The sequence below is a fragment of the Uloborus diversus genome, chromosome 2 (genome assembly GCF_026930045.1).
Source record: "Uloborus diversus isolate 005 chromosome 2, Udiv.v.3.1, whole genome shotgun sequence".
In the NCBI taxonomy this organism is placed as follows: Eukaryota; Metazoa; Arthropoda; class Arachnida; order Araneae; family Uloboridae; genus Uloborus; species Uloborus diversus.
The window spans coordinates 104,961,354-104,974,003 of NC_072732.1; the positions used below are offsets into that span (position 1 = coordinate 104,961,354).

The 12,650-nt window shown below is 34.9% G+C and overlaps 1 protein-coding gene across 2 annotated transcripts in view; it reads right to left on the reverse strand.

Moving 5' to 3' along the window:
* Nucleotides 1–12,650, reverse strand: part of LOC129235314 (muscle M-line assembly protein unc-89-like) — a 582,103-nt gene that overhangs the window by 70,232 nt on the left and 499,221 nt on the right. Inside the window, exons 2-3 of one of the 2 annotated variants that reach the window (XM_054869050.1) lie at nucleotides 10,707–11,015; nucleotides 155–301 (exon numbers count right to left, since the gene is read on the reverse strand). In XM_054869050.1, coding sequence (XP_054725025.1) covers nucleotides 155–301; nucleotides 10,707–11,015 — 456 coding nt within the window. Of the gene's footprint in view, nucleotides 1–154; nucleotides 317–10,706; nucleotides 11,016–12,650 lie in introns of both variants that reach the window. The other variant, XM_054869049.1, reaches the window with a different exon arrangement.

Below are 12,650 nucleotides of genomic sequence, written 5' to 3' on the forward strand. Positions count from 1 at the left end.
GTATGTATGATGTATGCATGCATGCATGTATATATGTATGCAAGAATCAGGTATGTATGTATGTAATTTATCATCCGAAAATAGAATTAATTTTTCTATCAACACAGCATTTCATACACAGCATTTGAATGATTCCGAACAAACAATATCATACCTATGGACCAATGTATCCTCCTAACCGGTGGAATTGCTCCAGAAACTACGCAGTGGATGGACAGCTTCTGAGGCTCCCGGACAGTCACAGTAGCCTGATGCACTAACTTCCGGCCTTCAAGCTCCAGGTAGGGATCAGTCGGGGATCCTGAAGAGGAAAGACCTAACACTGTTTTAGTATGTCTGAGAAGACACAAGGTACAAGCACACAACAAGCAGTTGTGCCCATGGATTCATCTTTATATGCGTAACAAATACAGACAAGTTCGCTTGTTGGAATATTGGTTTAAAAAAATATCTCAATCAATGTATTAAATATTCAATGTACCAAGCCGTTGCACATGCAAAACATCGACAACCAGGTAATCCCATCCAGAGACTAGTTCGTCTTCGTTAAGGACTCAGCAGTCTGAAATAGGAAACAACCAAGCTGGAGGCAACTCATTGCAGCTGAGAGTGTAAACAGGTAGCTAAGGATATTTTTTCCCACCAGCGAGAGTCTGCAGACATGGTGCAGTTCAACTCATAAATTGAAGGCAAATCTCGGGGAAATTTCGCAGCAAGTTACTGCCCCTAAGCCAGGATTACGGCAGTAACTTACTGCTTAATACAAACCGTTACAGTTTGTCATTTTGATTCAGGAAAATTATATTTCGCTTTTAAGAATAATTTTTCTCTCCAAATTTGGTATTCTGCTAAGCGGGCTCGACTGTACTTAATATTTTAGAAACTCTGAACTAAAAGAATTAATAATAAAAGAATGAATTAGAAACCCAAATTGAGTGACTATCGTTCATTTGTGCCATTCAATCTGAAGGTTACTCTTTCCAATCCTTTCACAAATGTTACGTAGTTTCAAAGATTGTCGCTCATTGTTGGTATTTGTTCAGATGGTTACATTTTTTAATCTTTTCACAAAAAGTTCTGTTTAAAATCTAACTAAAGCTGGATCTTGACAGTTTAATGAATTTTTACATTCATTAGTGCATAGATGGTTTTTTTTTTTTTTTTTTTTTTTGAGGTTGTTTTGGTTATTTCACAATGGCAATTACTGAATACGCAGTCCAGTTCTCACGAGATCCGTTTTCGACAACAAACTATTTTCAGCTCACAAGAATGTAGACATGTAAAATGTTAATAATTTCTTATATAGTTTTGTTTTTAAACTACAAAGGAGAAATTCATTGTAATTTTGAAACGCCGCATTTGCATGAGGTACTGTAAATTTAAGTTTTACAATGCTGTTCTAAAAAAATAATAATAAGTTTAAAGCTTTGCATTTAAAAAAAAATTATAATTATCAATGCTTCGTTCTAAGGAAATATCACTCTTTATGGAAAAATGTGTGTTAAATAAATTCAATTTATTCAGCTTAAAGTGATTTTGTCCATCATATCCTTTATTTTGGGCATCAAAGTTCAAACTCTTTCGGCTGAAAACGCTTAAATAGATCCTCTACATTATATATACAGTAGGGTGAGCCGAAAAACAACTTTTTTTTTTAAATTTCGATGATGGGTAGTGTGGGAAAGGTGCCATTGGTGGAGTAAAGTGCACATAAAAAATTTGAATTTTTTTGCACAATTTCTTGTTCTGCCGCAATTGGGTTGAAGTTTCGAAAAAATGCTGTTTTTTCATGTTTTTAGCCAAAATTAGTAAATATAGTATATTTCTATTTTGACGGATGAGGAGAGCGAAAAAGGTGCCATTGTTGGCACTAAACGCCCATAAAAATTTTGGGGGGTGTGGTGTAATTCTTTCCTCTGCCCCAAATTAGTCGAAGTTATAGCAATTTTCAGTTTTTTTAACGTTTTCAATAAATTTTCTCAAATCGTAAAATTTTTGTTTTCGCCATATTTCTCTACCGTAATTACATAGCTTTATCACATGTAATGCATTTTTAGATGAGTGGTGTGTCATAAAGTAACTACTTATTGCGTATAATATTTTAAATTTGAAAATTGTAATTCGAAAACTTTCTACAGCTGTGGTCAAAATTAACGTTAAACAGCACAGAACTCAACAAAGAACTAAAGATGGTGTAGGTGTACAGAAAATTTCTGCTTGTACTTTCAACAGAGAGTTTATATTTACACTGTTTTGACTAATGAAAGCATTTTTCGAGTTGAATTTCCGCATTTTAGCGATTTTACTTCTGTTACAGTATTGCTACAATGAAAGCATCTCTTTCTTCGTAGCCATCTGCAAAATCCATTACTATTTTAATAGTATCTTTATTTACTACACACAGCTGGCGTAGGATTTCAGTTTCTAAAATTGTTTCTAACATTATGTTTGTTTCAGTTTCTTGCGACGAAAGTGATTCGTGATTCGAGGTTGGCTGATATTGGTTGAGAACCAAACCGACCATATCGTCGTATTCAGTTAACCTGAATTTTAATTTTGGAACCTTAAACATTCGAATTTCCTGATACTTGTTTCTTCTTCTAATTTCTATCTATTTATTCAATTAAAATTCATCACAATGCTTTGATACCTTGGTTTTCGTCAGTTTTTATAGATGTGGTAGCATTGTTGTGAATTCTTAGGTTGGCCATGTGATTTACTTTTATAAATCCCTTTTGCGTTCGTTCTCTGGTCGTTTCTTTAGGCGAATCATACGGACAAATCAATTCATATAGCGAACAGTACGACACATCGTAAGGCAGCTTTGGGTTTTGAGATACTTAAGCCAAGCAAAGAGTTCTGTAGGCAGCTGTGAGCTACCTAGACTACGTAATAGTCCCTGGTTGGCTGTCTTGAAACTCTGGAGAGCACAGTCCAGTTGAAACAGTTGCATAACTATCAATTACGTGTTTTTGGTCTGTGCTCAAATTTTCAGTACCTATTTTCCTTTTCTTCTGCCAATGTAGAAATTGTATGGCAGAGGTAACCTAGAATGATAGCATAAGTAGGTTTTCGCAGGCAGGTTCAGTTCTTTATCTTATTTATCAGGTGCCAGACCGGGAGTTCGTTCATATGAAAAATGTACACCAAATAATGCAGTTCTTTATTTATTTCCTTCTTTTTTTTTAAACACCTTCAAGGACACCGCTGTTTTTTGTTTTTCTTTTCATGTTCTTACGGGAGTGTCGTTTCACGCTACCGTTTTTAGTTAAGAGATAATAACTTTGTTCTAATTTAAAAAGATTTACCAGTGATTAACAACGAATTCTGCGTAACTCCCGTTGGTTTTGAACGCAAATCAGAGAGCTGCACTAATTTTTCTAATAGCATCATTTAAATTAAAAAATTTATACGCAATAAGTAGTTAATTTATGACATATCACGCATCTAAAAATGCATCACATGTGATAAAACTATATAATTATGGTAGAGAAATATCGCAAAAACAAAATTTTTACGAATTGAGAAAATTTTTTGAAAACGTTAAAAAAACTGAGAATTGCTAAAACTTCCGACTTATTTGTGGCAAAGGAAAGCACGGTACCCCACACCTCAAAATTTTTATGGGAGTTTAGTGCCACCAATGGCTTCTTTTCCGCGCAATTCATCATTGGAAAAAGAAATATACTATTTTTACTAATTTATGCTAAAAACATAAAAATACAGCATTTTATCGAAAGTTCAACCCAATTGCGGCAGATCAAGAAATTTGAAAAAAAAAAAAAAAATTCAAATTTTTTATGTGCATTTTGCTCTACCAGTGGCACCTTTTCCACATTACCCATCATCGAATTTTAAAAAAGTTGTTTTTCGGCCCGCCCTAATATATAGGGTGTTCCGTTTTAACCTAAAAGACCTCTATTTTTGCAACCGTCAGTCCTAGATGCATACTTCCAACTGCAAAAGTGTTTAAAATCAGATGCAAAGTTTAGATATTGAAAGTTTGAAGCAAAAATAAAAATGAGTCAAAAAATACAAAAAACTTTTTATACGGGCCATAGGTCCCCTAACTTATACACATATATATATATAGAAAGAGAAATAATCTCCGTTGAAAAATATTACTAACACAAAAAACTTGACATTTGTGCGACCAAAACTCAAGGAGATATTCCAGTTCAAAGTTTTAAGGGATCATACAGAAGATGAAATAGGAAATTATCGCCCTTTCAGAGGAATGACAGGTTGTCGAAGTAAAAAATAAATATTTATATTTTTCATTGCTATTTTAAAATAAATGCAAATGTTATGCAATGATACGCAAAAACACACAACAAAACCTCGAACAGTTTGAAAAATCAATCTTTGCACACATATAATTTTAAACCTTTGTTATCTGCTTCCCCCCCCCAAAAGGTGTTATTGACGGCATATAAAGTTTTGTAAGTCACAAAATGCTGAGTTTCACATCGCAGTGAATATTAGTCGTGCCAATATCAAACTTTTTGTGTTGGAATTATTTTCAATGGAGATTATTTCCCTAAATGTAAGTTAGGGGACCTGGGGCTCGTATAAAAAGTTAAATTTTGTATTTTTGACTCATTTTTATTTTTGCTTCAAACTTTCCTCATCTTAACTCTGCATCTGATTTTGAACAATTTTTTCAATTGGAAGTATGCATCTAGGGCTAACGGTTGCGAAAATGGAGGTCTTGAAGGTTAAACGGAACACCCTGTATAATGTATATGAAACTAAAACTAACAAACGACTGTAAACTAGCATTCTACTTCATCGAAACAAGTCCATTTTTTGAAAGAAATTAGCAATGAATAGTCTTTGAGATAAGTTAGCTTAGCAGTGTGTAGTTTATTATTTATTTATTTTTCTCTTTTTGTATTAATTTTATCCAAAGCACGCTTGAATGATAAATTTAATAAAGACCAAGACAAGCAGAAAAAAATAAAGAAAAAAGAAACATGTGGACAAAATTAATTATAATTAGACTCTGGCTAAATATGCGTAAACATAATAAAAAACCCAGCTTAATTACCTTTCACAAACGAAAGTTACTACTTTAAAAGCTAGCTCACGGTTTACTGCTTTACAATACAGTGCGCAATCAAGCAGTTAATATGCATTAGAAGAACCCAAACAACTAAGAAGGGGAAAAGTGCAGTTAAAATGAAATATAACGGTAAATCGCAATAAATTTCGAAGCTAAATTTGACAAAGAATCGAGCTAATTATAGCCAAAACAGAAAATAAAATATCAAAAAAGTTAACAACCAAATTGGGGAGACTGCATCGAACCATTAATTAGTAACTTGATGAGTGAAATAGCTGTCAGAGTTTTGAAAAAATGCATAACACATACGATTTTTTTTAGAACGCTGTTCTTAATTGAATTTTGTTGTAAACGATTTTCAATTAACAGAAATATTTTTATGGAAAGATTTTTTTAAATGTGTTTGAAAGGTTTATTCTTTTCTTCCAAATAAGTTTGTTGATTCAGAGTTCATGAGATCATTGTGCCTCCAGCAATTTTTTTGAATTCAGGGTAGATATTTAGAGAAATCGTAGCTTTTTTAATAAAATATTGTTTTCTTCAATTAACTGTTTTTTTTTCTAGAAAAGACTCGATATTTATGTAAGTTAATTATACCCACGAATTATATAATTTTTAATTAATGGTTCTTTTTAATCAAAGTAACAACTATTTATATCGTTATATCTCATGCAAAAACTTGAATTAATAGATGAAATAAATGTAAATGTTTTCTGTCTTGAAAGACAAAACTACAGAAATTCTTTAGTCGTCAAAGGTCAGTGATATCAGTAGCCTAGTTCTTGAAATAGTTGCACATCTTCTCACTCAAAGGGCTAAATGATATTTTTTTCTTCATTTATTGAAGTTAATAGTGATAAATGCATCGACACATTGATTAATCAAAGCAATACACATTTAATTAAATAGTTCATGATGGCCACATCTTGATTTTGAAGGAAAGGACTTAAATAATCACTTATTGCTGCCTGAGGCAGTTTAAAATAGCGAAAGAATTTTAATTGACGTTTTTAAGATTTACAACACATTCCTTCAAAGGAAAAGGTAATTATGGGATGAAAAAATCATCGCGTTAAAGAACGCGGCTTTCTTAATAATTCAATTTCGCTCGAACCAGTCATTATTGGCTGGCTTACAGCTTTTGAGTTTGCTTTTAAAACAACGCTGAAGATTGACGTTAAAAAAACTTCTTTACTAATTAAAGTAGATCAAAGATGAGCCTTACCATTCATGATCCTCGTAAAATTTCGAATCTCTTGATACCTGGTTAGATCTTCAATTATTTACCTCTCTCGAGGAGTTCGAATGACGTGTATAAATAGATATCCACGGTTGGATTTTAACGCAACGATAGAATGAAAATGAGAAGACAAAGCTCTGCTTAAAACCTTCTTTCAAAGAATAGTGTTGATTCGTAGAAGAAAGTACCTCAGTTATATTCTCAACTCAGCACAAGATACAGCTGAATTTAAAACAACGAGCTCAAAGTAATCCTATGTTTTGCTAATTATTAATCGTAAAGATATGTTTTTCTTAAACTTGCCAAAACAAATGCATTTCAAATGGTCATTCGAACGAACGAAGGAAATAGAAAAAAATAAGAATAAATTAATGGCCGAGATTAAAATGGAACAAAAGCTAAAACTTTGAGATTTAACTAACTATTGAAGAACACTTTTAGAATAAAATAAAATCTACATTGAAAGGGCAAAACGACAGATTTTTGCATTTGTAAACTATTTAACTATTTAGTTTTCCTGCTATGGCGACGGTAACGGATGATTTATAAACAAAACAGTTTTCGCGTCTGTTCATACTAATCCCCACAGCTGCTGAGACCGGAACGGACTAATTTATGCACCACTTGAATAGCCCAGATTTTCCCCTAATGATGCTTAGATCTGCCTCCTCAAAGAAGTCTCAAAAAAGAGTAGCAATTTAATGAGGCGAATTCTTACCTCGATTTGGGAGTATAATAAGAGCGCTCTTTATCAAAGGACTTTTTTCGACGCGTCTCCGATTGTTTTGAGTCTTTTCGACGAAGGAAACAAAAAATGAATTGCTGGAATTAAACTGGTAAAGAAACGATGTTTAAAGTCAGTCATAAACAAAAAGAAGCAAAAAACTAGATTGTGGGTTTGTGAAATAAATTATGCTGAAGAAAATAAGTATAAATCTTTTAAAGTATAATAAGTCAAGAATAAAGAGCTATTATTTATTTATTTTTTGTTTTGATTCTCTGGGAAGTTTCTTTCAGAGATGTTCTTTTTTTAATGAACATGTTCTCAAAAGACGGCAACTTGACAAGCAATACGAAAGGCATAAGTTAATTTCCGTGGTGCATAGAATGATTATTTAATGCGTAGGCACATGTCGCCTTTTTAGTATTCCTTACAAATTAGGTTACTCAAAAAAATTCCGCAACTAGAATTTTCTCTTAAAAGTTTGGTTTATAAGGTTTTTTAAGTGTATATGTTACAGTGAAGGACTGAAATTGGTAAATATGTATGAACATTTACTGGTTAATGTGTAAATATATATATATAGCTGAACCTTTGCTGATGTTAGCATTCAATAAACTGTAAATCGAAAAATAGTTTTGAAGCACGTTTAGAACACTTTTTAAGCATGGACACAGTTCCTTTTTTAGAACATTTCGAAGCCCGCATTTTGGAACAGATTTCAGAACATGGTTTTATGCCACGAAACCAAAAATCATGGTTTTATGCCACGCAAATCAATATAAATGGAAAAAAAAAAGAGAAACATGCATTTATTTCTTTCAATCTCTTTTATCTGTATTTTTAAATTGTGATGTTAGATAAAATAGTAAACATTTCCTGAATTGACGGATCGTACTGAATAAAACATTACTTCAGAGCGCTTGTTAATTGAATTAAGAATATTCAATTTACTTTGCAGACAAGTTGAATGTTCAGTTTCGAAAAGTATTCATTACAGAATGCAAATCCACCCGGAAGATATTTTTGAACCGTCATTATTTATTAATTGTTATGGAAATGAAATACACTCAGTAATTAGATTGCTTTTCAATAAAGACTGTTTTCCTAAGTGTTTGATTCGCAAATCAAAAGTAGTTTTAAATACCTTTATTCATTAATAAATGTGGTTCAAATTCAACAAGAGATGAATTTTAAATGATTTTTTTTCGATTCGAGCTATTTTTTTTTGTACCTATGGAGAATTGTTTTAGAGCATTCATTTTAGGCTTCGCTCAGTTTCATTTGAATTACAAATAGGATGCTAAACTTGATATGTCGTAGAGAGAAGCAAAGGGATGCAAGTGTCAAAATTAAAAACTTGGAGATAACCAGTACAAATGGTATGTAAACTCTCCTCTGGTAGGTAAAACTCTCCTCTGTCTTGGGGCAAGAGATAGTACTAGTAGCGTGGTGGATGCTGCTATACAGCATATTTAGAAAAAATTTTCCTCTTCCATTTTTTTTCTACCTAAACCTGCAACTTTGAAAGCGTTTTACTCAAAACTTGAAAATATCCACTTACATCCCTTTGCTTCTCACTGCCTCACATGATTATTTAACTCAATTGCTTATTTTAAAATTTTGACGACTAGGGGGCTATCGCCCCCTGCTCGCTATCGCTCGCCAACCCCCGGAACTGCTTACGCAGTTCCCTGTGGATCGCTTCGCGATCCATGCTCGCTTCGCTCGCTCGCTGTATGCCAATACATTAGCCTAGCTAAAATTTTCCGTAAAAATTAAAGTTGGTAATTGCATTTAGGTCACCATCCATTTAACCAATATGAAAATTACGTTCATAATGTTAATTTGTCTGCTTTAGCCAGATTTTCGACAGTTTAACTTTGCTGTATGTAAGATGACTGCCTTGGCAATGTGCACAACTTTACCATTATAGATACAAAAGTGTCTGTCATTGCTTTGGAGAGATTGCACTTCTACCTGTTGGTCCGCGGAAGGTATTTTATTTCCCTTCTACCACCCATTGGAAAACCAATGAAGGCATTCCCCTATCCGCCACCTGGGGACGCGCCCTCTAGGGGTTACAGGCTCCCCCGAGGGATGTATTTACATTATTTACACTCTTATATATTTACATATTTACACTCTTATATATTCTAATCTGAGAAAACTTCCTCATATACACAATTAAAAATGTCCCGTTTGGGAGCCACAACTGACACTGCTTCAAAAGATCTTGTTCTTGATAATGCCACATAGAGCTGGCCATGACTAAAAACAGGCTCAGAGAGCACCAAACATATTTTCTCAAACGTTTGTCCTTCTTGTTGTTATTCTGAATCCTTGCCACGTCACGAACAAAAAATGGTTTAACTAAAAACGCGAAAACTCGCCAAGGCTACTTTGCTTGCACAATACTAAAACTACTATAACCCTAAACAAATTTGGCGAAACCTTTCAGCTGAGAATAAAAGGAATAAAGTAAATTCTTTCTCGGTTATTCATTTTGAACTGAACTGTCGTACTGAAGCAGAGAATAGACGACGCTCAAAGCGCCTACGCGTTCAAAACAACATTGCCGATGAACATGATTGTGGAGCAATGTGTGAAGAATGCGAATTTTGTGGTGCTCTTTATTGGCAGAAAGAGCGTAATACTGCAAATAAATATACTAAATAATGCCATGACGGAAAGGTGCGGTTACCGGCATTGTGTGACGCACCTGATCTGTTGAAGGAACTGCTGACTGAAAATTCCCCAGCCGCTAAAAATTATCGGCAGCGAATCAGAGAATACAACTCTGGAAATGGCTCGTCTTAAATTGGATTCAAGAACGGTTTCCTGCCTTCTTTGAGCTTTTCTTTGCTGATTAAGGTTGAAATGGGCCACAGCCCGACTCAAACTCATCTCAAAAAAAAAAAAAAGTTCGTTGAGTATTCTGTGATTCAAGATTTCAAAACAACGTAGAAGTTTGTTTACATGATTTATCGGCGAAGTGTTGCCAACAGAGGTTTAGAAATTCACCCCTTCATTTGCCGGCACGTAAGAGAATTATATATATAGATACTTTTTCGAATGGTTTTTGATATGTATTATAAAAAATCACTGTAATCAGAATTTTTACTTCCTTTTACAAAAAATGGAAGTATTGTAATCGCGAAAAAATTTTAACTCAAAAATCGGCCTAAATTTCCATTTTTCTCACCCCCGAATGAACGTTGAGTTTCTTTTTTTCGACCCGATCACACGTGGATATATGCCTAGGAAGTTAACACACCCGAAATATCCATTTTGACGAACCCCGAGTTAATTACAACGAGTTTTCTCGTGACGTCTGTATGTACGTATGTATGTGTGTATGTATCTCGTATAACTCAAAAAACGGTACGTCCTAGAAAGTTGAAATTTGGTACGTAGACTCCAGTGGAGTGGAGGAAGGTGCACAACTAGACTCCAGTGGAGTCTAGTTGTGCACCTGTGTGTTCTGAAAGAACCAGTTACAAAGGTATTTTTTTTAGCCCCCAGGTTACCGGGCACCAGGGATTCGCCCACAGGTTAACATTATATTTTATTAAAATGCTATTGAGTCATTACATATTAAATCAAGGAATGAGCAGCGTCAGATGGTAGAACCAAAAGAGTTGAGAGCCGACAGCTTTCTCAATACAAATGCCACTTACTGCCAACGACGAGGTCGAGCACCTTGACCATGCTCCTGACCGTCCCGTCCGCAGCCAGCTCCCGACACTCCCATCGCCCGGCGTCCGACCTCCGTGCGTCTCCGATCGTCAGTGCGGCCGTTCCGTCCGGGTGGATGTTCCAGTGGCGTCGCTTTGAGGCGCTCGGATCCAGGACGATCGGCTGTCCGTTCTGCAGCCACTGGACGGAGCCGCCGGGCGTCGAGAGCGGACACGGGATGCTGACGCTCTCGCCCACACGGACCGTCTTCTCCGGAGCCGGACCCAAAGTAGTCGCTTGATGGAAACATCCTATATGGGAAAAAAAAGATTTCATCAAATTTACTCTCCCAGTAAATACAGTGCAGTCCAAAGATAACAATCCATTGCCAAGAAAACATTAATGTATTGATTTATTTTGCAGGGGTTTAAAGAAATGCTTTCCTTATAAGAAATAATAGATATGATATTGTTTCCTTGAAAGTTCCAATGAAACATTTTTATTAAATGATTCAATCGCACGGATAATGGCAACCGATCAAAATCTTACTCATTAGATTCCCGGGACCTGCTGGAGCTCCGCTTCAATCTTCCGGAAAGTCTGAGGAATAGTTAAGTGTTTTTTTTTTTTTTTTTTTTTAAATATTTCACGTGGCAAGTCACAAGACAACTGAACGTCAAATTCAAAGCAAAACAGAATCCAGTGAAAATGAAGTCAGTTTATCAATAATCTGAAGATGGTTCTCGCTTCCAAGCTGAAGTGTGAGGAAGCTCAAGGCGCTTGCAGAGAATGCGAAAAGACCATATCTTTCTCAAGATTACATAAAGTACAACCCAAAATGACATTGATGCGGTAGAGATGCCTGAAAAGAGTCATGACCAGAAACAAGCCGGAATCTTTCAAAATTTCAACAGATTTCTTTCTTGGACATTCGGATACATTGCAGATCTGTTTAATCCATCTTCACTAATAATAAAGCTGAAAGTCTGTATGTCTGGATCTCTGGATGTCTGTTACACGCATAGCGCCAAGACCGTTTGGCCGATTTTCATGAAATTTGGCACAAAATTAGTTCTTAGCATAGGGATGAACACCTCTAAGCGATTTTTTCAAAAGTTTGATTTTGTTCTTTGTCTATTCTTATTTTAAGATCATTTTGCCGAGGAAGTTATCATAACGTGGACGAGTAAATTATCAAATTATAATAACGTGGAATCGTCACATGAGCGAGCAAATGAATATAGATAATTGGCGAGAAATTCATTATCCATTATTTGTAAATAAACAGGCGAACCAAATGACCTTTCAAATTTCTACTACGGGCAAAGCCGCACGGGTACCACTAGTGGGAAAATATAATCTGTTACAAAAACTGAAAATGAGTTATCGGAAAAGAAAAGAGGCTCCAAAGGCTTTTCCAACAATTGACTTGATAGAATTCTAAGAGAGATTAGGTTGTGAGGTCTGAAGGACTGAAGTTCCTTTCTTAGCTTCGTACTCTACAGGGAACAAAGTAGAACTACCCTCGCGCGTTGCACTCCGGCCTACTTCTGGCACAGCAGAATAACCGACAGCTTAGGAAAGATATTCAACCCTCAGTAGTTAAGCCATCCCCATAAATATTTGATTTGTTATAGTAATAAACTTGAGATTGATAAACATATTTAAAATTATTTCAACTTTATAAAATATCTTCGGAAGACATTTCTTCGCTCAAGAAAGTAGAAAGTTATGAAAGAAGTTTATAAATTTATCCATCATTGACAGTGGCATAATGTGGCCTATCTACTAGCAGCTAAATCGTAAGGTTACGGCACAAATACTGACCAGGTTCACTGAGGCGTTGTACGATTATATGATGAGTGCTAAATTATAAACTATGCATATGAAATGTCGATTTGCTAATGTTTTTGGAAAGGACGCGTTCTTGCAAGTTCTTTGATAAT